This window comes from Podarcis raffonei, chromosome 15, assembly GCF_027172205.1.
Source record: "Podarcis raffonei isolate rPodRaf1 chromosome 15, rPodRaf1.pri, whole genome shotgun sequence".
Lineage (NCBI taxonomy): Eukaryota > Metazoa > Chordata > Lepidosauria > Squamata > Lacertidae > Podarcis > Podarcis raffonei.
The window spans coordinates 8,818,604-8,843,108 of record NC_070616.1 but is presented as its reverse complement, the minus strand read 5'-3'; the positions used below and the strand labels follow the sequence as shown (position 1 = coordinate 8,843,108).

Here is a 24,505-nt window from a genome sequence, read left to right as displayed (position 1 = left end):
GTGAAATGGCATGCAGGAAAGATCTGAAAACCAGCATGCCGGTTTTTTTAATTTTATTTGCTGTAATCTGAATAACAGATTTTAAAACTCCAGACCTCTTGTTTGTATTCGGGGCTCGTGGTGAGGACCTGTATTCACCATGCAGGCAGCTCAGAGCTTGGGGCTGTGCTCCGTGGAATGACAACATAGAATTTGGGAATATTGACAATGAAAATTAATTTGGTGAAGATCTGTTGGGGGGAACCCAGCACGCTGCTTTCTACTGTATTCTGAAAGGAGGAGAGCTCCGGATTAAAAATGGTTGTGGTGAAGGATGCTGAGTTTGGGATCTTCCAGACCTACATCCCATTAATCATCATTATGATTTATAGCACTGCGCACACTCTGAACTGCTTGCATGGATATAGCTTTGTACTGTTAGGGGTCATAAATAGACTTTTAATCCAGATCTCCTTCAACTATCTGTTTATGGCTTGTAGCAAACAACAGTCATGTGCCTGCAATCAGCCCCAGGCCTGTGGACTGTGCTGCAGAATAATTAAAATATTGTTTGATAAATAAAAGTTAGGTGCATTTAGGGGGGAATCTCGCCTTACTTTTTTGAACCCAGATCTCTTACCTGTCTCTGATTGGCTTGAAGCTTCAGACATGCAGGCAAACAAGAATTTGTACTATGCTACAGAGCCATCATACTATATTAGTACTGCTGCTGTGTAAAAAGGTAAAGGACCCCTGGATGGTGAAGTCTAGCCAAAGGCGACTATGGGGGGCAGTGCTCATCTTGCCTTTCAGGCCAAGGGAACCAACATTTGTCCACAGACAGCTTTCCGGGTCATGTGGCCAGCGTGACTAAACAGCTTCTGGCGCAATGGAACACCGTGACGGAAGTCAGAGTGCACGGAAACTGCTGCTATGTATGTAGGGCAGATCTGAGACCCATCATGTAGCTACTCTCCCATCTCCTTCCTCCTCACCCTGTCCCGTATTAATCCACAGCTTTCATTTTGAAAATTTACATACGGCTCATAGCTCAGTAAGCAACATTGTGGAGGCAGGTTGGCCTGTGGGTGTGTGACCGCAGTTGTACCTGTTTCCTTATGAAATCGGTTCCTGGCTTGGAACACAGTTTGCCGTGCTTTTCTCTTAAGAGCTCAATGATATATCGTGCAATTATTTAAAAAACAGCTTGTTGTTGGCATCTGTCTGTCTCAAGAGACAATGGAGTGCGCCTCCGGGGGTGAGGTCAAACCGCTGTCTTAGCAGCACTGAAGTGACCTCCCCAGGGCGCAAGCCTGGACAGTGTGCATGGAGGTCCTGGGCTGCCCAGATAGAAATACTTCCCTCTTGGCCTTGCTGGTGTGGTCCAAAAATGGCAGAGCAAAGCGTTTGGCACCAGCTTGGCTGAACATGTTGCTGGAAGGTGGCCTTCAAGGCACCATTAAACCATCTTAGGGACCGCACTCCAGATTTGTGTAGCCTTTTCTCCTCCCGAAGATTTCCTGCAAGGCAACGGAGATTTAAGATCAATTTTCCTTCTCCTGGATGGGCTACCTTCCCAGGTGGACAAGCCCCATCTGCCTCTTACTTCCCTCTACAGTACATGCAGAAACCGTCTTCTTGACCGTTGAACCCACAGTTGGTCTCCTCTGCTCAATCTTCCTGTCTTCACGTGCAGGGGAAGTCCTTAACTCACACAGGGTTTGAGACCCATCAGCTACCCTGATTAACCAATAGTCGTAATAGTGGGGGCAATATCTGAGATTTAGGATGCCGTGCTGAAGTCTGGTTTTCAATCCACATCTCGTGGGTGGGCAGGGGAAGAGTGACAGCTAGGGACAGAGGAACAGTGGCCAGGCAGGAGCCAATTGTCTTGGAGCCAATTCCATGGATAAGCTTAGGTGAGCTGTGGGGAACCTCCACTTGTTCCTGGACTACAGTTCCCATCATCCCTGGCCATGCTGGACGGTCAAAGGTTGCCTTTACCTGGGCCATGCGCATCCTCTGTGGTTAGGCGTTGTGCTTCTGGAAACCAGAAAGCAGGATCGTTTGAGTCCCTGCCCTGTTTTTGTGGATTACCCAAAGCAGCGAACAACAGTTATAGTTAATTCTTGCAGCTTGCCTTCACTTATCCCACCTCACAGGTGTGAAGAACATTCTTTCGTTGTGAATGGTCTGTGTTGCCATTAAGAAAAAGAAGCCGGAATTGGCCAATATATATGTGGATTGTGTGACTTGTTCTTTATGTTCTCTAACTTCCTAAGCCAGCTCAAGGTTGCCATCTGAGCTAGCCAGATGTTTAACTGAGAATCAGTCACAGGCCAATAAGACTTTTAGAACTGTCTCGCCCCAAAATGGCAACTTTGTTGTTGTTTAGTCGTGTCCGACTCTTCGTGACCCCATGGACCAGAGCACGCCAGGCACTCCTGTCTTTCACTGCCTCCCACAGGCTGGTCAAACTCATGCTGGTAGCTTCGAGAACACTGTCCAACCATCTCGTCCTCTGTCGTCCCCTTCTCCTTGTGCCCTCCATCTTTCCCAACATCAGGGTCTTTTCCTGGGAGTCTTCTCTGCTCTTGAGGTAGCCAAAAGTATTGGAGCCTCAGCTTCAGGACCTGTCCTTCCAGTGAGCACTCGGGGTTGATTTCCTTCAGAATGGATAGGTTTGATCTTCTTGCAGTCCATGGGACTCTCAAGAGTCTCCTCCAGCACCATAATTCAAAAGCACCAATTCTTCGGCGATCAGCCTTCTTATGGTCCAGCTCTCACTTCCATACATCACTACCGGGAAAACCATGGCTTTAACTATATGGACCTTTGTTGGCAAGGTGATGTCAACTTGGCGTTCCTTTTTTGGCGACCGCAACCTTGGTTTAAGGAGCCATTTGGTGCCTCGCTTACATAGCTGAGTTTCTAACGCTTCTAGCTGGCTGCTGCATGTGGGAGCCAAGATTTGGGTTAGAAGAGGCCCTTAAATTTTTGGACTGGTTCCTGGTTTGGTGGGAGGGAGCTAGGTAAAGTGTTCTCCGATTGGCCCCACTCCTCTGAGTGGCTCCTGAAGCAGCAGACGGCTGTGTCTAGGTCCCCCTTTGGTTTCCCACAATGCCCTTGAGCAACACTTAACATCAGGGGCATTCTGGGAAATCAAAACGCAGACTGGATCTGGCTGCTAAGCACTGCTTCACTCCCTGGACCAGAAAATAATTAAGGTGGGGCAGAACAGAAGAAAAGGCATCCACCCCTAATGGTCCCTAGCAGGATGTTGGGGCCTGAGCATCTGGCAGGATAGGAGATGGGTGTTCTCCATCCTGACCAACAATAATTTCATAGAGTCCTAGAATTGTAGAGTTGGAAAGGGCCATGAGGGTCCTCTAGTCCAACCCCCTGCAATGCCGGAATCTTTCACCCAATGTGGGACTCGAACCCACAGCCCTGACTGAGCCAGTTGCCACTTAAGTGCAGTTGTATTTCTGGGGCTTTTTGTGTCTGGCTTAGCATGATTAAAGGGACGCAGGTGGCACTATGGGTTAAACCACTGAGCCTAGGGCTTGCCGATCAGAAGGTCAGCGGTTCGAATCCCCGCGACGGGGTGAGCTCCCGTTGCTTGGTCCCTGCTCCTGCCAACCTAGCAGTTCAAAAGCACGTCAAGTGCAAGTAGATAAATAGGTACTGCTTTGGCGGGAAGGTAAACTGCGTTTCCGTGTGCTGCTCTGGTTCGCCAGAAGCGGTTCAGTCATGCTGGCCACATGACCCGGAAGCTGTACACCGGCTCCCTCAGCCAATAAAGCGAGATGAGCGCCGCAACCCCAGAGTCGGTCACAACTGGGCCTAATGGTGAGGGTGCCTTTACCTTTTACCTAGCATGATTAAACCACGTTCTGCATTTGTTTCAGTTCTCTTGACCGTTATTGCTTATATGGTCGAAGCAGCTACACCTGTCCGTAATAGGGAGGACCCCCTTGTCCCCCTCCCAAGCCTACTGGGCTAGGCTCAAGGTGCTGGTTTTGGCGTATAAAGTCCCTAGAGCTTGGGATCCGGATACAGTGGTACCTTGGGTTACATACGTTTCAGGTTACAGACTCCGTAACCCAGAAATATTACCTTGGGTTAAGAACTTTGCTTCAGGATGAGAACAGAAATCGTGCAGCGGCAGCAGGAGGCCACATTAGCTAAAGTAGTGCTTCAGGTTAAGAACAGTTTCAAGTTAAGAACGGACCTCCGGAACGAATTAAGTACTTAACCCGAGGTACCACTGTACCTGAAATATGGTCTCACCCTCTGTTGTATCCAGTTGATCCCTATGCTTTGCAGACAGGGGCCTCTGGCAGTTACCATCTTAATCAGGTGCATTCCACACAATATTGCAATTGGGTCTTTGGTGTCCTGGCACCTGCCCTCTGGAATGCACTCCCATTAAATATTAAACAGGCACCCTGTCAGCTGTCTTTTCGGCACCTGCAGAAGACGTTCCTCTTTCAATAAGCCTTTTGCATGGAGATCTTTCCCAGTCTGCATCTGTAATGGGATTGTTTTTTTATGGTGTGTGCTTTTTTGTGTTGTTTTTTTTAAAATAATAGTCATTGTTTTCACTGCTTTGTGGTTCCTTGGGAAGAAGTGTGGGACAGAAGCTTAACTATTAAATAACGATAATAATAAATAATACTGGTCTATGGGCACAGAATGCTGTCTGGGGTTTTTTGTGTGTGTGTGGAGGGTGAGAATTAGAAAACTTGGTGGGAGAGCAACTGGAGTATCCTGGAAGTGGACATTTCTGAGTCCAACTAGAATCCTGAGAGGGGAGAATTCCACGCTGCGACATTTTGTCGCAGATCCCACTCATCATTTGCCTAATGAGCAAACAGTTTCTCTTGGGTAGGGGAAACGCTAATCACTGTTTTGATTCAGGGCCTCAAGGTGCTCCTGCTGTTGTTCTTCCACCGAGTCAACTTCATCCCCTATAGATCAGTAGTAACAAATAGCTGCTTGGAGGCCCCATGTGCAGTTCCCCGGCATCCTATAATACCATCTACCACGGTCTCCGTCCATGGTCCCCCTCTCTCTCACACACACCTGGGTGGTTTCTAATTTGCAAGCTCCTTGGGGCGGGGAGCCGATAATTGGGCTTCACTGCAGAGTGGCCTGCACATCGATGGGACAGAACGCCAGCACCTTACCTGTGTTGACAGCTCTTGTGTTCGCTTTTCTGAAATCTGGATTGTTTTTTCCTGTGACGTGGGGTTAGGGGCGGTTCAAGGTCTCCTGCTTTAAATCTTTGAGCCATTCCTTTAGACCTGCTCACCCTGTGAAATCCCTTGCCAAAAGAGTTGGGGGAATTCCCTTTTTTGTGTGTTTTCTTCCCTTCCTGTTCCTGGCCATGGTTGGCAAGCCTCTCCAATGCAAGGGGGGCGGGCACACCTTTTGCAACCACAGCGGAGGATCAAATGTCTGTGTTTTGTGTGTGTGTCATATCTGATGGGAGGTAGCCTGAAACGTATTGTCTCAGCAGTGAGTCACTCCAGGAAAGGTGGATGAGAAGGAAATTAAAATTCAACCACAACAGCAAAAAGAAAGAGGCCTTAGAGCTGCAGGATAGATTCCTCTTTTTCCACCCACCTTATGTTGTTGTCGTCATGGTTTTATTACCTCTCCTGCTGCATCACCACCATTAAAATCCAGCCTTTCCTCCCAGGAGCTGGAGCTGGTGGTCATTGTTTTCCTCCTTTCCTCCTTTTATCTTTACAACAGTCCTGTGAGGTAGGCTAGGCTGAGAGACAGCGACTGGCCCAAGTTCACCCAGTGAGCTGATGCAGGTGAGGAATATAGTATGTGGGGTGCTGACACAAATCCCTTTTAAATCTACTACATCACACTGGAGGATGGTCACGCAACAGAAGGCTCTCAGCACATGGGGGAAGGTCGCAGCTGTAAAACCTGCAAATTCTTGGAATAAATCAATGGAATGGAGGGGTAACATTGGGATAAACGATCGTTAGAGACATCCTACCTGAAGCCTGCAAGAAAATGTTGCAATGTGTAGTGCATGCCTGTTCAGGGTGGCACTCAGCCAACCATGCCCTCTTTCAAGAACTCCATTCCGTTACTCAATCCCTTAGGTGTTCCCATTATCTCTTCATCCCCATAAACACACACTGTGTTTGTTGAGCATGCTTAGTCCTCATTAGGCTGTTTTCGGGTGTTTTCCCTTAAGGGTCAATGTTCCCCGTAATTTCTTTTTCAGTCCTCCTGCATATTTTGCCATTTCTCTGAATCTGCCAGTAGCTGTCTCTTATGCAGAGGACGGATGGTGGAGTTATGGATAGTGCCGTTTGGGTTACCCAAGGCCTGGGAGAATTGAGATGGCAGTATTCAGGTGGGACCTGCAACAAATTCTTGCAGTGTGTGAGTGAAGTGCTTCTGCTCAGGCTCAGCACTGCACAACCGAGAACACTCAATCATAACTGTGCTGAGGTTTTTTTTGGGGGGGGGGTTTCCTAAAGCTTTTTTTTGTACTTCTGCAAACCTTGGAGGACGCCTAAGTCTGCCATCTTGGAAATAATAATAATAATAATAATAATAATAATAATAATAATAATAATAATAATATAATATAGTTACTTTCAATAATAATAATAATATAGTTACCTTCCCCTTCCATCACTTCTGATTCATCCTGCTCACCACCTGAGCAGACTGCTAGGGTCTAGGAACAATGTTCATAGCCACTGCTTTTCACTGACACTGTGGACCACCTGAATGAATCTTGCAGACCACAGTTTGGGAATCCCCGACATACTCTATTTAGGATGATGCAGTTGTTCCTTTCAGCGCAGCTACAGGTGTTGTTGTTGTCATCCATCTGTCCCGAGAGAGAATGGAGTGCGCCTCCAGGGGTGAAGTCAAATATCTGTGTTAGCAGCACCGAAATGATCTCCGTGGGGTGCAAGCCTGGTTGGTGTGTATGGAGGTCCTGGGCTGCCCAGACGACAAGACCCCCCCTCTCGTCCTGGCTGATGTGGTCCAAAGGAAAGCAGAGCAATACGTTTGGCACCAGCTTGGCTGCAGGAGTTGCTGGAAAAGGGTGCCACCCAACTGCCTTAGGGACTCCACTCTGGCTTTCCATAGTAATAATATAATAATTTAATAATAATTTATTATTTATACCCTGCCCATCTGGCTGGGTTTCCCCAGCCACTCTGGGCGGCTTCCAACAGAATACCATGGTACCTCGGGTTACAGATGCTTCAGGTTACAGACTCTGCTAACCTAGAAATATTACCTCGGGTTAAGAACTTTGCTTCAGGATGAGAACAGAAATCGTGCAGTGGCGGTGCAGCAGCAGCAGGAGGCCCCATTAGCTAAAGTGGTGCTTCAGGTTAAGAACAGTTTCAGGTTAAGAACAGACCTCCAGAACGAATTAAGTTCTTAACCCGAGGTACCACTGTATTAAAATACAATAGTCTGTATTTAAATACAATTTTAATAAACATTAAAAGCTTCCCTAAACAGGGCTGCCTTCAGATGTCTTCCAAAAGTCTGGTAGTTGTTCTTCTCTTTGACATCTGGTGGGAGGGCGTTCCACAGGGCGGGTGCCACTACTGAGAAGGCCCTCTGCCTGGTTCCCTGTAACTTGGCTTCTAGCAGCGAGGGAACCGCCAGAAGGCCCTCTGCGCTGGACCTCAGTGTCTGGGCAGAACGATGGGAGTGGAGACGCACTTTCAGGTATACTGAACCGAGGCCGTTTAGGGTTTGAAAGGTCAGCACCAACACTAAGGAGTGTTTACTCCTTAGCCTTTTCTTCTGAAAATTTCCCGCAAGGCAGTGGAGGTTTTAAGGGCAGAGTTTTCCTTCTCCTCGATGGGGTACCTAGAGTCTAGGTAGAAGAACCTGTCTTCGTACCCAGGGGAAGTCCCTAACTCTCCGAGGGTTCGGCTATCTTCGCCTGGCTTAGTCGGCTAGTCTAAGCCGTTTCTCCATGTGGCTGCTGTCACATGCTGACATCTTCTAGGAGCCACAGGTGAGAGCTGAGTGCAGGATGGGGGACCAAAGGCAGACAAACGACCCCAGAAGGAGTGTGACACGTCCCTTGTTAGAGGCACTGTCCCTCCCTTAACACCCCCCATACCCCCAGCTTCAGATGACCTACAATTAGGTCTTGCTACTCGTGTCCCAGTTACCTGAATTTATCTTTCTATATAAATGTTGTCTTCGTTGCATCATCAACTTAGGGAATTTTCTGCCACAGTTGCGGCTAGAATCATAGAATCATAGAGTTGGAAGAGACCACAAGGGCCATCGAGTCCAACCCCCTGCCAAGCAGGAAACACCATCAGAGCACTCCTGACATATGGTTGTCAAGCCTCTGCTTAAAGACCTCCAAAGAAGGAGACTCCACCACACTCCTTGGCAGCAAATTCCACTGTCGAACAGCTCTTACTGTCAGGAAGTTCTTCCTAATGACTTAAATGGCATTAGGTTAAGGGGCTGGGCAGATTCGTGGAAGAGGATGGCTGGAGGCAAAAGACTCAGCTCCTTTGGCTGAGCTGCTTCCGTGGCCATCAAGTGATAATGTAGGTGGGCCATGTGGCTCTTCTGCTGCAGTTATCACAATGACTCCCTTGGAAAACAATGGCTTAAATAAGGTCTCTACTGTTGTTGGATCTGTAGAATGGGCGCTTTTCCTTTGGTAACTACTTCCTTGAGGACTTTGTGTGCTCTCAGCTTGACTGAGGCAACACTAGCCTACCTTTCAAGGTAGTTGGGAAAGAATACAACAACCTTTCATTTCCTAAGTCACCTACTTAGGAAAACCAGTCACACCTGAGGTCACCTTTGTGTGTGGTTGTGTGTGCTTTTCTGTTTTCCTTTTTGATGGTTGGAGGCCAATGTCCCAACTATGCTTCTGGGTGTTTCAAGGCTTCTCCCTTGAAATCGGTTTCAAAGCAGAGATTGTTCCTCAGTTCTGGGGCACCCGCCTACTGTAGCTGAGGCAAAACCCAGACAAACCGGCTGGCAGAGATGGGGGCCGCTTGAGAAACAAAGCGAAAAAAATGGTGGCATGAATGCTGTTCAGCCATGGTTTTGCTGTCAGTCTTCCATCTCCCCTATCTGTAAAGTGGGAATAATGGTTATCTATGTTGCGCTTCCCTGATTTGAGGATTAACCTGTGCTCTGAGGTTCCAGAGCAGTGTTTGAAATTTGCATTTTGCACCTGGTGTCCAACCACTTGCAACCAAGTGGAGATGTCTTGGTGCCAGGGTGGCACCTGACATCTCCACCATCTGGGGATCATTGGATCTGGACACTGTTTTCACACACTAATATCCCGTCCTGTAGAATTCTATCAGTTACATTTTATCTGCACAATCGGAATGAATTTCTGGAACCAAATTGCTATTTCTGTGCAGCCTGAGCAGGAGCAGTCACCCTTAAAAAAGAAAAAGAGGTAGGAATAGGCCGAAATAGATGTGGACTGGATTAAGTGATTTTACTTTTTTAAGTTCTCAAAGTTCTTAATTTAGCTCAAGGTTATCATCTGAACTAGTCAGATATTTAACTGAGTATCAATCACAGTCAGTCCATCATTTGAAAAATAAGAGCTGTCTTGCCACCAAAGGGCAACTAGATACAGTGGTAAACGGTAAAGGTAAAGGACCCCTGGATGGTTAAGTCCAATCACTAATGACTCAGGGGTTGTGGTGCTCATCTTGCTTTACTGGCCAAGGGAGCCGGCGTTTGTCCACAGACAGTTTTTCCGGGTCATGTGGCCAGCATGACTAAGCCGCTTCTGGCGAAACCAGAGCAGCGCATGGAAACGCCGTTTACCTTCCCGCCGGAGCTGTACCTATTTATCTACTTGCACTGGCATTCTTTCGAACTGCTAGGTTGGCAGGAGCTGGAACTGAGCAACGGGAGCTTACCTCGTCACGGGGATTCGAACCGCCGACCTTCCACAGCGCCACCCGCGTCCCAGATACAGTGGTACCTCAGGTTAAAAACACCTCGGGTTACAAACACTTCGGGTTACAGACTCCGCTAACCCAGAAGTAGTACCTCAGGTTAAGAACTTTACCTCAGGATGAGAACAGAAACCGCGTGGCGGTGGCAGCGGGAAGCCCCATTAGGTAAAGTGGTACCTCAGGTTAAGAATGGACCTCCGGAATGAATTAAGTTCATAACTGGAGGTACCACTGGCGACTGCGACCTTGATTTAAGGAGCCATTTGGTGCTTAACTTATATATCTGAGTTTCTAACACTTTTCCTGAGAGGATATCCATGGGGGTGTGGTGGGAATGGGCAGTGAGACCCTGCAAAGTTCTTTGGCCTGTGGTTATTGAGCAAAATTGCAGTTGTAGTGTGATCAGAGGTGATGGAGATGTTTCAGCGGCCCCTAGGCCCAGGGAGACAGGATGGTGCTCTCCAGGTTGTTGCTGAACTACAACTCCCATCATCCCTGGCCATTGGCCATGCTGACGGGTGGTTATGGGAGGTGTAGTCTAGCAACACCTGGAGGGCCACAGGCTCCCCATCCCTGCTGCAGGAGGACTGATTTCTGGGAAAATGCAAATTGCATTTTAGGAAATATTTCTCGTTGGCAATGATGACAGTTAGGTAGTTTTAGACATCTGGAAGGGACACCTGGCTTAGGCCTTCAGGGATATTAAGGGGGTGCCTCATGGCAGTGTTTTATAGCCTTGGGATTCATCCTTGCATTGTGGATAAGCAATACTGACCAGCATACCCATTTGGCAGAAAGGGGATTTGGAAGACTGATGCACAAGGCTGTGAAGAGGGTGCTGAAACCAGCTCCATATCCCAAGCGCTAGCCTCTGGGTCGTCTTGCTTTTCTAATTTTAAGAGCATGTGCATCTGTATACTGGAGATTTTATTTATTTTTCTAGCCTGAGACTAGCAATTGGATTATGCACCTGAGTTTCCAGCACTGCTTTGGCCTCATATGTTCTGACCAGGTGAGAGGGCGATTCTGTCTTTTACAGGTTTGCGTTTCTTCCCTCACTTCTGCATGTGCTAAGGCAGCCTGGCTGCATTGCAGGGCTCCCATGCTCAGTTCTGTCGAGAGGACCCCTAGACTTCTTCCTCATAAGTAGCACCATTGCCCGTAGGTTGACCTGTGGTAGCCACCTGTTGAGCCGGCCACGGAACGTGACTTTGTGACGTCTTGGCGTAACTCTTTGGGCATGTTTATGTAACAGGAAGTGGGAAGAATGTTTTGGGATAGGAGCTGACTCAGTGGGTACGAGCCTCCATCTAGGTCAGGTGACGCCTACCTGAACTCTCCACCCAGCTGGGCAGGCGTGAGTCACTCCTGCGGCTAAGAGAGATCCCTAGAGCCACAGGTAGAAGACGTATCGCAGTGGTCAACCTCCAAAAACTTTCCTTCTGTGTGGCTCCTCTGTTTCCTCGAGGAAGGGAACCCTCCACTGTGACCTGAGCTGCATACACATCATACTTTTAAAGCACCCCCTCAAAAAAATAATAATCACGGGAATTATAGTTTCTTAAGGGTGCTGCGGTAAACTACAGTTCCCACAATTCTTTTCTGGCGGGTGGATGGTGTGCTTTAAATGTATGGTATGCATACAGCTCTTGTTTCATTCTTGGGCAGGTTAAAATTGTCACTCACTACCAATATGAAGTGTTAGAAACTCAGATATACAGTGGTACCTCGGGTTACAGACGCTTCAGGTTACAGACTCCGCTAACCCAGAAATAGTACCTCGGGTTAAGAACTTTACCTCAGGATGAGAACAGAAATCGCGGGGCAGTGGCAGCAGGAGGCCCCATTAGCTAAAGTGGTACCTCAGGTTAAGAACAGTTTCAGTTTAAGAACGGACCTCCAGAACCCAAGGTACCACTGTACTGTATAAGCTAATCGCCAAATGGCACCTTAAACCGAGGTGACGGTCACCACAATGGAATGTCAAGGTGCCATTCCCCCCACCCCATAAGATTTATTGTTATTCTTCATTTAATTTCTATGCCACTTTATATTTTCAAGAAAACAATCTCAAAGTGCTTTGCAACACTTTAAAACATCAAACAAAACAATCCAGGATAAAACAAATTCAAGCCTCAAGGGAAGTATTTCAGAGCCTTCTCTAAGTGGCATTTTGCTTTCCCCCATATTTATTTACCTACTTAATTTATAGAGCTGCCCTGTGGCAGAAGTACTCTAGGAAGCCAGTGGGGTGTAGTGGTTAGACTGTCAGACTAGGACCTGGGAGATCGGGGTTCGAATCCCCAGTCAGCCATGAAGCTTGGAGTCAGTCCCAGCCTCTTAACCTACCTCACAGGGTCGTTGTAGAGATTAACTGAGGATTTCAAGATTTCTGGGAATTTTGCCTAGCTTCAAAGAACCCTTCCACCAGTCCCACCTCCTACCCTGAGGGTTGACGCTCCTAGTCCTTAAGGCGACAGAGGAAGGTCTGGATAATTTTATATGTCAGAGACTTCTGTTGGAATAGGATTCACATCTGTGTATTTGTGTGAAGGTGATGGTGCTTGGCTACAACACCATAGCTGTCAACATTTCCCCTTTTTTAAGGGAAATTATCTTATTCCGAATAGGATTCCTCGCAAGAAAAGGGAAAAGTTGACAGCTATGCACAACACCCAGTTCAGGGCTCCTTGGATCCGTCTTAGATGCAGAACAAACCAGGCATCCGTTGAGCCAAAAAGCACCCGAGGCTTGTGTAACGCCCGTGAGCAAAGCATGCAACACTGCAGAATCCGAGCTTTGGGTCAGTTTTGCTGCATGCTTCCCGACTCGCCGATGCAGTTGCGTGATCCTGCAAACGGCACAAGCGACTTAAGAGTTTGGCTGCTGGAATCCGCTCCCCTTTTCTCTCTCCCCGCCCCAGAAGCTGGCATCCCGTACTGCAGATGCTGCATGCGACTTCATCATGAGTTCTTTTGGCCGTTCCCGGTGGTGACGTGGTGCGTCATGGGCGAGGGAGGTTCTCTCTGCCGCTTGGCTGCCGCCCAGCTGACCTGCCGTGTTGTCTTCTAAAGTGCACAGCAGGCAGACACGTGCTTGGGGGCTGGTTCCTCCCCCCCTTCCCGGTGTTTTCGAGGGAGAGGGAGCTTTTTCCGCAGCCTCTTGCGGTTGAGTAATTCTCTCGGCTCACCTGCTCCAGAACTCTGGCCTGTTTTCTTCTAGGTGGTGTGTGTGGTTTTAGTTTTTTAGCTGCTGCGTAAATATTCCTGGGGCCGACGAAGGGAGACAATGGCCTTCCTCTATGCAAAGGCATTGAGAACCTTGAGCTTGGGGTGGGGGCATTAACTGTCGCCCCCATAAGCCTCTCGCTCTGGCTTCCTGGAGGCATCTTGCTTGGAAATGGGGTTGATCCTGCAGTGCTTGGTTCTTGCCCACCATAAAATCACCCAACAATAAGAATTGGCCGCAGAAGAAAGAGCAGGGTGGTTGGTTGGGTCTAGCCATTTTGAATGTTTGTGTTTACATACCATGCCATCTGCACTTCATAGCGGCTTCATATCATGGCTCCCCCCCAAAAAATAATAATCCTGGGAACTGTAGTTTATTAAGGGTGCTGAGAGGAGTTAGGAAGACAACCTGTTCCCCTCACAGAGCTGCAATTCCCCAAGTGGTTTTTAACAGCCCCTCTGCCAAGGGATCTCTGGGAATTGTAGCTCTCTTGAGGGATTAGCTGGGTCCCCTAACAACTTTCAGCGCCCTTTACAAACTACAGTTCTCCGGCTTCTCCGTTAACCGCTTAAACTGGTATAATACTGCTTCAAATGTATAATGCAGACAGGGCCTAAGACTCTTAAATCAGAGGGTTTTTGGGGACAGCCGATAACCCCCTGCCCTTGTCTTCTGTCTGCTTTTGGTGTGTATTTTTTAACTGCTGTTTGCGTTTTTATGCTTTAGCTGTTAAGTATTTAATTGTACTGCTTTATATTGTTTAAAGCTGTCTCGTGGGTGCGCAGAGATGGGAAAGGTGGGGTTATAAATCTCTTCAAATGTATGGTTTTATTTGGCAAGGTGAGGCCTAGGCAATATATTGGCAGGGGACTCGGAGCTGGCTCTGCTGGGGGCAGGAGCCTTTCTGCCCCCCCCCCCCGGCTGAGCAGCAGGCTGGGGTCAGCTGTTTTGGCCACAGCCCCTGAGGCGCTGGGGTAAAAGCGCCTCATCTCCCATGATGAGAGCTGTGGCAGTTTGCCCAGGCATCGTGCTGACTGGGGCCAACACAGCTTTTTTCAGCATCTGTGGTATATCGCCAAACCGCGATGTTGAAACCCCGACATTGCCCAGCCCTAGCGAGGACACCCATATCTCATTTATCGAGTTCAAGCAGTGCATTGTCAAAACACATGGCAGGCCAGTGGAGGCTGCCGAGAAAGCCACCAGGCTGAACTGGATTCCGTGGCAGCAAGGTGAACTGGTTTCGCTGGTCTGTTTTCCCTGTCAGGAGAACAAAAAAGAAAGAAACGAAATGGCTGTGAGGCAGAGCTTGGCTGATGCCCATCAGGCCTCGGGTCTAAAGGAGTCGCAATGAATACCTCTGAGCTTATGCAGAGTGCTCTTGCTGCTCTAGGATAATTGAGTCAGACTATTGGTGCATCTAGCTCAGTATTGTTCGAGAAAAGGGGAATGATTTCTCTCCTCAGACGGATGGGGGGGGGGAGCCAGGGCGATGTGGGGAGTTATACAGATGGTGTCTGGGTGGTTTTCCAGCCTGAGGGCCACATTCACTTCTGGGCAGCCTCTTGGAGGCCACATGGCTGAGGGTGGAGCATGGAATGCACATTTTACCTTCCTTGAATAGGCCGTTTTCTTAGCACATGTCATGTATCCCTATCTATACACTCCACCTAAGGGGTCAAAGCAGGCCCGGGAGAGGGTGTGTCTGGAAAAGGTTTGTGGGCTGGGGAGAGCCTCGCGGACCAGGGAAAGGAGCTTGGAGGGCCACATTTGTTCCTTATACCTGGTGTAAGGTATTGCTATTTCTTATGTAGAGACAGAAATGTGATTGGCTGGACCGGATAGGCGGGGGGCGGAGTTGTGTGGAAGAAGGAAGGCCAGAGGGCCAATTGCAGCAGATGTCGGGTTGGTTAGAATGGGTAGAACAAGAAATGGGTGTAAAGGGGGCGGGAATACAGATTTAATAATGAGCACTAGATGCTTGAAGTTGATGCATATTTTACTAAAAAGCCTCCCAGAGTGGCTGGGACAGCCCAGTCAGATGGGCATATAAATAATAACATTCTTCGTTTTTTCTTGCTATTGTTGTTGTTGCTATTATTATTATTAGGCTGCCAAAGGTGAGAAATGGCGTGTGAACTATTTCCAAGACCATTGGTTGCTTAATCAGTTTGAATCTTGAGTGTGTTTTTTAAAAACTTGGTTAAATGGGGGGGTGGATAAGTTTCATTCTTATGGTTTTGCTTCTTCGACTTATGTTGGAGTTGTTAATTTGTTGTTTATTGGGGCTGTTATAATAATTTGTGTATATTATAGTATCTTCACCCCCCCTTTAAATCTTTATTGCTCTGGTCGCCACTCTGGGATTTAAAAGAAATTGAAGAGCAGGCTACAAACGCTGTAAATAGGCAAATAAATAAAGTATCGGAGCGTCGTCATAAAGATTTGAGGAGCTGGGTATACCAATAAAGTCAAAATAATGGGCAGGAAAGATGCCTTTAGGAGAGGAAAAGCTGTCTGCCTCTGGCCGCAACATTTGACTCCTACCCTTAGTCAAGTTTATTGCATTTGTTTTTCTTCAGGGTGAGGCAGCTCTGAGTTGTTTTATAAGTGTAAGCTCTTTGTGGTCTGTGACCTATGGGTCCTCCCCTCACGTGTGTGTGTTACTCTGTAAAAAATACTGCCCCCTCGGGTATGTATACCACTCCATAAATAATATTCAGCCTTTGAAATCCTCAATCTTTTAAGACCCACTCTTAACCCATTTGGAGACTCATTTCTTAATTTCTTACCATGTATTTGCATGGCAGTCACGTTCCTGGGGACGCGGGTGGTGCTGTGTCTAAACCACAGAGCCTAGGGCTTGCCGATCAGAAGGTCTGCGGTTCGAATCCCTGTGACGGGGTGAGCTCCCATTGCTCGGTCCCAGCTCCTGCCAACCTAGCAGTTCAAAGGCACGTCAAAGTGCAAGTAGATAAATTGGTACTGCTCCGGCGGGAAGGTAAACGGCGTTTCTGTGCACTGCTCTGGTTTTGCCAGAAGCGGCTTAGTCATGCTGGCCACATGACCCGGAAAAACTGTCTGTGGACAAACATCGGCTCCCTCGGCCAGTAAAGTGAGATGCGCGCCGCAACCCCAGAGTTGTTCATGACTGGACTTAACTGTCAGGGGTCCTTTACCTTTACCACGTTCCTGTCACAACCCACTTGGGATTAGGCCGTGACCCACTGGTGCGTACTGACCCACCAGTTGAGGACCAGTGCAATAAACATTTTTTTCTGGCCTGGGGGGCTGCAGTTTGGGGTGAGCAAGTTGACCCTTATGTTTCCCTCCCCTTATAGTTTTGATCTATAGCCTACTTTTAAAATGAGGCTGCATTTTAAATTGCATTTTAACCTGTATTTTAAATTGGGGTTTTCCCCCCCATTATGTTTTTACTGTAATTTTACTGGTGTCAGCCACCCTGAGCCCAGCCCTGGCCGGGGAGGGTGGGGTATAAATAAAATTTATTATTATTATTATTATTAGAAATTAGCCAGGAGAGCGTGGGTCCAATGGCGACCCCGTGGAGATCTCTGGGTACCAAGTTGGCGGCTTACATCTCCATCTGGCTGGCCTCTCCAGCTTTCTTGAGCCAGTAAGCAGAAGAGCTTATTGACTGCGTTTAACTCCCCCCCCCCCCAGGAGTACATGATTCATCACCCTTCTCAGTTATAACCCCTACAACGGCCTTGTGAGGTAGGTTAAGAGGCTGTGACTGACGGCAAGCGTCATGATGGGAGTGGGGATTCGAACCCGGACCTCCCGGGTCCCAGTCTGACATTCTAACCCAGAGCTTTCAAAACTTTTCACGCCGCTGACACCTTTTCTAGACCTGCATCGTTTCATGACACAGTCGTTCAGTTTAACTAGCAAACTGGAGCTTAAACTAACCCCTTTCCAGCCCCAGAAGGAGCGTTCCCGAGACACACTGCAGCCAACGTGCAGTTTGGAAAGCTCTGCTCTAACCACTGCACCACACTGTCTTCCTAGAGTCCTATTTCTATGGGGGCAACTATGTAAATTAAGTAGGTAAATAAATAAATAACTACTGAAAGCAAAATATGCATTAGAGAAAGATGTGAAGTATTTTCCTTGAAGCTTGACTTGGTTTGATTCTGGATTTTTTTATAAATTTGCTGTAAACCACTTTGAGATTTTTCTTTTTCTTTCAAAATGTAAAGCGGTATAGAAATGAAACGCAATAACAACCAATGCCAGTGGGGGTGGGGGGAGAGGCGCCTAGACATTTGGTTGTGGCGACCACAGCCTAGGCTTTAAGGTGCCATTTGGCGATTAGTGCATATACCGTATTTTTCCATGTATAAGACTAGGTTATTTTCTTGAATAATTAATCTTAAAAATTGGGGTCATCCTGGATACAATTTCCCCCCATTTTCTCAATTTGGAGTCCCAAAAAAGAAGGGGCGTCTTATACACGGAAAAATACAGTATCATAACACGGAGACCCTTGCTCTGCTGGAATAAATGTCTGCCGATAATGACTGTGGTTCTTTCTCTCTCCCCCCCCCCGTTCCCGAACAGAGGAGAACGAGAAGCACGAAAAGCTACGCTTGGAGCGCGAACAGGAGCAGAAGAAGGCCAGCGTGCCTAGGGTTAACCATGTCGCTCGCCCCGAGGAGCCCCGCCTTGAAGTGGCGGCTGTGCCCTTGTCTCCGCCCGCCCCGCCTCCGCCCCCTCCCCCGCCGCTGGCGGCCCCCATCTCCGTCATCCCCATCCCCGTGGTCACAAGCCCCGCCCCTCCGGCGGCGCACAACGCCTTGTCCCCGCCCCTCATCCACCGCCACCAGCCGCTCGTGAGCGCTCCCGGCCTGGGCAAGGAGCCCCCCCTGGCGGCCCCCGTCATCCAGAAGACCGGCCCCTCGCTTCTTCCGGACATCAAGGCCCCCACGCCCCCTTGCAGCAGTCCGAAGCAGCAGCAGCAGCAGCTGCCTCACTATGCCACGCCGGTGCTGGCCATCTCGCAGCACCACATGGTCCAGCAGCCGATCCAGCCCCAGCCTCCCCCTCTGCAGCCCCACCCCCAGCCCCTCGGCGTCAAGCTGGCTCCCTCGTCGGAGGACGTCAAGCCCAACGAGCAGAAGAAAAGGCCCGGAGGGTGAGTGTGGGGTCGCTGGGTGCAGCTCTGGTGGAAAGGGGACCCACTCAGGAACCGTTAAGTCCAACCCTCTGCAATGCCTGGGATCTTGCATTGTTTTGCATGGAACATTCCCACCCACCACAAAAATAAAATAAAATATATAAAAAATAAAATTAACAAAAACCCACTGGGCCCGTTTGCAACGGCTCCAAACCTGAAGTGGGGGGATGAGGGGAGCTTGACTCAAAAAGGCTCTCATCTGTGCAGCTTGTCTCAAGTTGCATCTTGATGTCATTTCAGCATCAGGCAAAGACTTCAAAATACCGTATTTTTCGCTCTAAAAGATGCACTCTTCCCCTCCTAAAAAGTAAGGGGAAATGTGTGTGCGTCTTATGGAGCGAATGCAGGCTCCGTGGCTTCAGCGAAAGCAACCCGAAGCCTCCGGAGCTCCTGCTGCGCTCTGGAGGCTTTGCGTTGCTTTCGCTGAAGCCAGGAGAGCGAGAGGGATCGGTGCGCACTGATCCCTCTTGCTCTCCTGGCTTCGCTTAGCTGGAGAGGCACTGTGCAGCTTTCCCTCTGCGCAGCACCCCTTCTGCGAAGCAGGAGGAGAAATGGAAGGGGCTCCATTTCTCCTGCCGCTTCGCTGAAGGGTCGCTGTGCAGAGAGGGAGAGAATATTTTTTTCCTTGTTCTCCTCCTCTAAAACAAGGTGCGACTTATGGTCGGGTGCATCTTATAGAGTGAAAAATACAGTAATAATAATAATAATAATAATAATAATAATAATAATAATAATAATAATAATAATAATAATATAATTCTTTCCTGGTCCTTCTGAGGGCCGTTCTTCTGGTTTTCATGCTGTGAGGTTTTTCTTTCGCTTGGTTAATTATTTAAATAAATAAAAAGGAATGCTATTTGAGACCCTGTAGATCTGCTGCAGGTGGGCATAGATAGCCAGCGAAGCGGGTGGACCAGTGGTTTGGCTTGACCAAAGGCAAGCCTTTGTGTGTGGGAGACCGCATGCTTTGCATTTAGTCGCTCCGAGGTTCAAGTTTGCACATCCCCAGTGGAAATCGGGAAAGATGGACCAGTTGCCAAGAAGTGACTACCAACTATGATGGCAGTGTTCCGCCTCTTCTGTTGGAGGCAACATGCTTATGAATGCAGGAAACCACAGGAAGGGACAGCGCTGTTGTGCATGTCGGCTTCCCCTAATTGGCCACCGTGAGAACAGGATGCTGGGATACCTGGGCCATCAGCTTGATGCAACTAGGCTCTTCTTACGTTCCTGGGGAAATACCTCCAGTAGAACGCTTGGAGGAGCCGAATACACTTTTCTGCAGGCCAATGGAAAGAAGGATGGCTTGTTAAACTACTCTGGGAATTGCAGCTCTGTGAAGTGGATAGGAGCCTCCTCACGACCCACTGCACCCTTAGCAAACTACATTTCCCAGGATTCCTTGGGAGAAGCCATGCCTGTTTAAAGTGGCTTCCTTGTGCTTTAAATATATTGTGAGGGCAGATCCATTGAAAGGGGTGGATTTAAGTTAGTTGGGTCCCAGCAATTTCTTCTCTGAGGAGGAGGAATATTGGGTACATCCAGTATCTGTAAAATAGAAGAAGACCAAGCCATTCAATTGAAGACTGTATCACCTACAGCACGAGACGATGCTGTTTGCCTCATTCATCTGAATGCAAACTGCTGCATTAGGGAACTTCTCTTCACGCCCGCCCCCCATAAAAATGACCCAAAATTGTGCAGCGAGTGGGTCGTGTTGCTACTTTTCTGTGCTGCAGACAAAGCCCAGCCCTTCGGGTTCAGCGTGTAGATTTGTTAAGCAGCATGTGTTTCCATCAGCAGGTTGACTGCAAACAGATGCATTTGTTGCCACGACAACAGGGGATGTGACAATCAGGGTGCCACGCAAGCCTTGTGTGCCTGTGAAAACATGGGCTGTGGGACTGGGAGGGTGTCTTCTGCTCCAAAGGACCCTGGGTTCAAGGATCAGAAGGAATAATTTGAGTGAAGCCCATTAGCTTGTTACACATAAGAATGTGTAAAATGGTTTTTGTGCGAGAGAGATGGCGTGTGAGAGAGAAAGAGAGAGAGTTTTATCCTTATTCCAAAGAATTCCTTCCATGTCTATATGTTCTGGCTTTGTTCCAGTCCCTAACAGCAAGTCAGCATGCCTAAATTGATCTGCAAAGCCTTTGCAACAGCTGGCTCTCTTAAACCCCCCCCCAAAAAAATCTCCATTTGGAAACTTTTAGGTTTAAGTGCAGAGCTCTTCTGAAACCTGGTGCTGATGGTGAATTTTTATATATATTTTTTCTTCTTCTTTTGGACTTTAGGGTTGGCACCAGGGAAGTCCATAATAAATTGGAGAAAAACAGGTATGTAGCTTTTTTTAAAAAAAAGAATGCAAAATGATAACCGGTTTTGCACGTAACCAGTGGACTGTTTGGGTCGGCTGGAGGTTAGACCAGGGTGGGGGCATTCCAGCTGTTCTTCCAGGGCACACAGAGGTTTCCCACGGAGGTCGGTTATGGTAGGCGAGATTCTCTGATTTTTAAAAAGGGGAGGAAATCAGTTCAGAAACTGTGCCAAACCACTGGTTTCACTAACCATAGTTCAGAACCCAAACAATGGTTTGTTTTTTCCAGATGGGCAACAGACAAAACAGGGTACCAAAGCTGCCTAGTGCTGCTTTGGCTATTCCACCTGCTCAGCATTCCAGGTTATAGCTGGTTTGTCAGTAGCAATGCTACACCAAACCATTATGAGCACACAACATGATTTATTAAGAGTGGCTTTCTGCAATTCTAGTTTGCTGTATGATTTCCAGCCATGATTTAATCGTGTCACGTCCCGGGACAAACCATGGTTTGCATACCCACTTTGAACCACATTTTCTGGTGCTGGTTGCTGGCTTGTCAGTTTGGGCGTTACACCCAACCATAATTATGGGGTGGGGGCATGTGTTTCTGCAGAATTTATTGGGGGGGGGCAGGCAAAATTAAATACTGAAAGGTGGGAGTAGGCTAGCTTCTCGCCAAAATAAATAAACGTGCTTCATATCTCAGGCTCTACAAATGCTCCTTTAGAAAACTATTAAAACTGGAGATTATGGTTTGTTCTCAGAGGGTGGGAAACTGCTGCTTTCTCGCTCAGCAGATGCCCCTTAAACATTGACTTCTCATGTTTTTCAAGTTTTCAAGGAGAAAGCACTTGCTAATACACTTTTTTTTGGATATCTTACCTAGGTAAGACCTATGGAGACAAAAGTAATTTGTGTGGGTGAGGGTATTTTGCAGTGCCATTTTTCTAGAAAAAGAGGTGCCAGAACTCACCATGAACACCTTGTTCTCTTATAATGGTAATGGCGCCCACCTGAGAGGTGCTGGAACTGAGTTCTGGCTGAAAAAAACCCTGGTGTTTTATACCTGTTCTGGCACTGCAGTTTCACTGCACCGCACTGCAGGCCACTGGGTAGACCTGCTGTGCAGAGCAGGTACAAAAATCTTAGTTGCTGTATACATACTATCCCTTGGCCAATCCATCCCTGGAATTGGTTGAACTTCGGTTTCCAGCATCTGTCTGGTGGGTGCCATGTTGGAAAAGCCTGCCGTAGGCTTGCGTCAATGGGTTTCCTTGATCCGCTGTAATGGTGCACCCTCCCGCCTTGCTCCAAGTGTGCTGTGACCGAGGGGGTGACTTTGGGATTTGTTTCTGTAGACGTGCCCATTTGAAAGAATGCTTTGAAACCCTTAAGCGGAACATCCCCAACGTCGACGACAAGAAAACCTCAAACCTCAGCGTCCTAAGGAGTGCCTTGAGATATATCCAGGTAGGGGCCTGAAATAGATATGTGTATGTATGTGTGTTTATTTCATTCATGGCTAGTTCTTTTATATATACCTTCCTGAACCTTCAGATTACCATTGCAGGCTGTTCTCCACATTTCCCCACCCACTGAGGTGAGGCTGGGGATTATTAGGGACAGGGTCTTCTCGGTGGTGGCACCCTGATTGTGCATGGTTTTCACTAGTGAGGCTCACATGGTGCCTGTGTTAGAATCTTTTGGGCATCAGGTGAAGAACTCCTTTTTCTCCCAGGCCTTTTAGGGCATTTCAGTTCTTGGAAATATTTTAATTCCTTCCTTCCTTCCTCCTCGCCTCCCCACCCAAGTCTCTGTGCTGGATTTTGTTCTGAAATGGCTGTTTTCGTTCATCTTATGCTGCTTTGTGATAGTTTGGTGCTGGTTTATGTGCTGGTGCATAGCTTTTTGATCTGGTTATTTTCCTCAGTTACACTTGTATTACCATTGGTGTGCCAATCTGGGGGGGGGGGTTGCTTTGCTTCTCCTTGCTCTTACATGTGGGGAACAAACCACAATTCCCATTTTGGACATGATGCTAAGCCAAGGCCTGTGATTTATGTCCTCCCTACCCCCCACCCCACTCAGTAACGGAGAAGCAAAATAGCCCAGGTTGGCATATTTGCGGCAAGCCATTAACTGTGGTTTACCATAACGTGGAAACTGAGTCTCTGAGATGCCTCTTAACTATGGTTTATCCATTTAGACACTGCTAAACGGTAGATGGTATAAATCATTGGTTTGCAAACCCTGCTTCAAACCATTGCTGCTGATCTAGAAAGATGGTTTAAGCTTTCTTCACCATCGTCTGGGGGTGATGCCTAAATTCTGCCACATCTATGCACATCCAGACATGCATGCTTTTGTTAACATTGCCAGGTTGCTGTTCTGCTTTCTGATACATTGAGCTGGATTTAACTATGGACAAACCCACCCAGAGATTCCGTTTGATGAAAAACTGGTGGTGAATCCTCCTGAAAGTTTGGGGTGTTGTTGTTTTGCGGGGGGGGGGCAGTGTGTTTGGAGAGGGTAGGTGGCCGGTGGCTGAATCTTTGCTGTGGTCTAGCTGATGAAGTCCTACGGGAATGAGTCAGAGGGCAGATGAGGGTCCCAGCTCATGCTTGATGGAAAAAGCCAAGCATTGGGATTGTACTGCAGTAGGCAGCACTGTTGGTGTTGGGGAACATGCCCATTTCATTCTTGGAGTAGGATATGCAGTGCTCATCTACTGCAGCAGTTCATTGCAGCTTGTGCATGGTCTTAGAAACTGCTGTCCATGCCACCTGTCCAGGGAAAGCTGCTAGAGGCGACTGCAGAGAGAACCTTCCTTCAAAAATTGGGGATTGTTTCCATGCAGTTGCATTTGTGGAGGGTAAGGCTGTGCTTTATTCCACTTTCCGGGGCAGTAATACTTCTGGATTCCAGTTGCTAGAAACTCACAGGTGAGGAGAGTGCTGTTGTTGCTTGCAGGATTTCTCTAGGCATCCGGTTGGCTGTTGTCAGAACTGGACGGGCCATTGGCCTCATCCAGCAGCTCTCTTCTTATGTTCTTATGCATTAGCAAGTGGAGAAACATCTGTGGTTGGCAAGCATGCATCCTGCAAGGAAGGATATGCATCCTAAAAGGAAGATAGGGGAATTACATCTCTTCCATTGGCCCAGCGTGGCAGCAAACATTTGTGAACCCCCAGATGTTGTTGGGAGCCCCAAATCCTATCCATCCTAGCCAGCATGGCTGATGGCCGAGGATTTTTGGTCATTAATATATTTTGAGTTTTTATAGACTTTACCTTTATCACCTTTAGTACTTGGGATAAATGCCTTATCCTGCTTTTGTTTTAAATGATTGGACAATTTTTTTCCCTGGTCTTTCACCACTCTCCCAGTATTTCTGTCTTACACAGGCGAGCATAAATTCTTATTTGCTGGGACAGTACAGTATATTATTTAGTTCAAATATCCTTTTTGTATTTACTTATCTATCATAGTAGTTGGATTCCTGACTGTTTGAGCCCCAAAATCTTTAAGTTCTTCTTTCAGCAGTTCCCCCCTCCCTTTAATTCTTTATTTTTATACGACAGGTATGCAATTATTTGACCACGGATATATGCTTTAGATGCTTCCCATTCAACTATTTGGGCAGAGGATTATGGGGGTTGTAGTCCAGCCACAGGTTCCCCATCCCTGCCCTCACCAAAGGTTGACCCAAAAGAGAAGTTGCTGCGCTAGGTGGTCTTTTTCTTGCTGCGATCCTGCGGGACTCTTCTCCTATTGTGGGGTCAAGCAAGGGGGGCTGCACTGCAG

At 47.9% G+C, this 24,505-nt stretch overlaps 1 protein-coding gene across 2 annotated transcripts in view; it reads left to right on the top strand.

Moving 5' to 3' along the window:
* The window catches only part of MNT (MAX network transcriptional repressor), a 59,287-nt gene that overhangs the window by 2,511 nt on the left and 32,271 nt on the right, over positions 1 to 24,505 (top strand). The window contains exons 2-4 of one of the 2 annotated variants that reach the window (XM_053367192.1): positions 17,766 to 18,339; positions 20,676 to 20,717; positions 22,060 to 22,171. In XM_053367192.1, coding sequence (XP_053223167.1) covers positions 17,766 to 18,339; positions 20,676 to 20,717; positions 22,060 to 22,171 — 728 coding nt within the window. The remainder of the gene's footprint in view (positions 1 to 17,765; positions 18,340 to 20,675; positions 20,718 to 22,059; positions 22,172 to 24,505) is intronic. The other variant, XM_053367193.1, reaches the window with a different exon arrangement.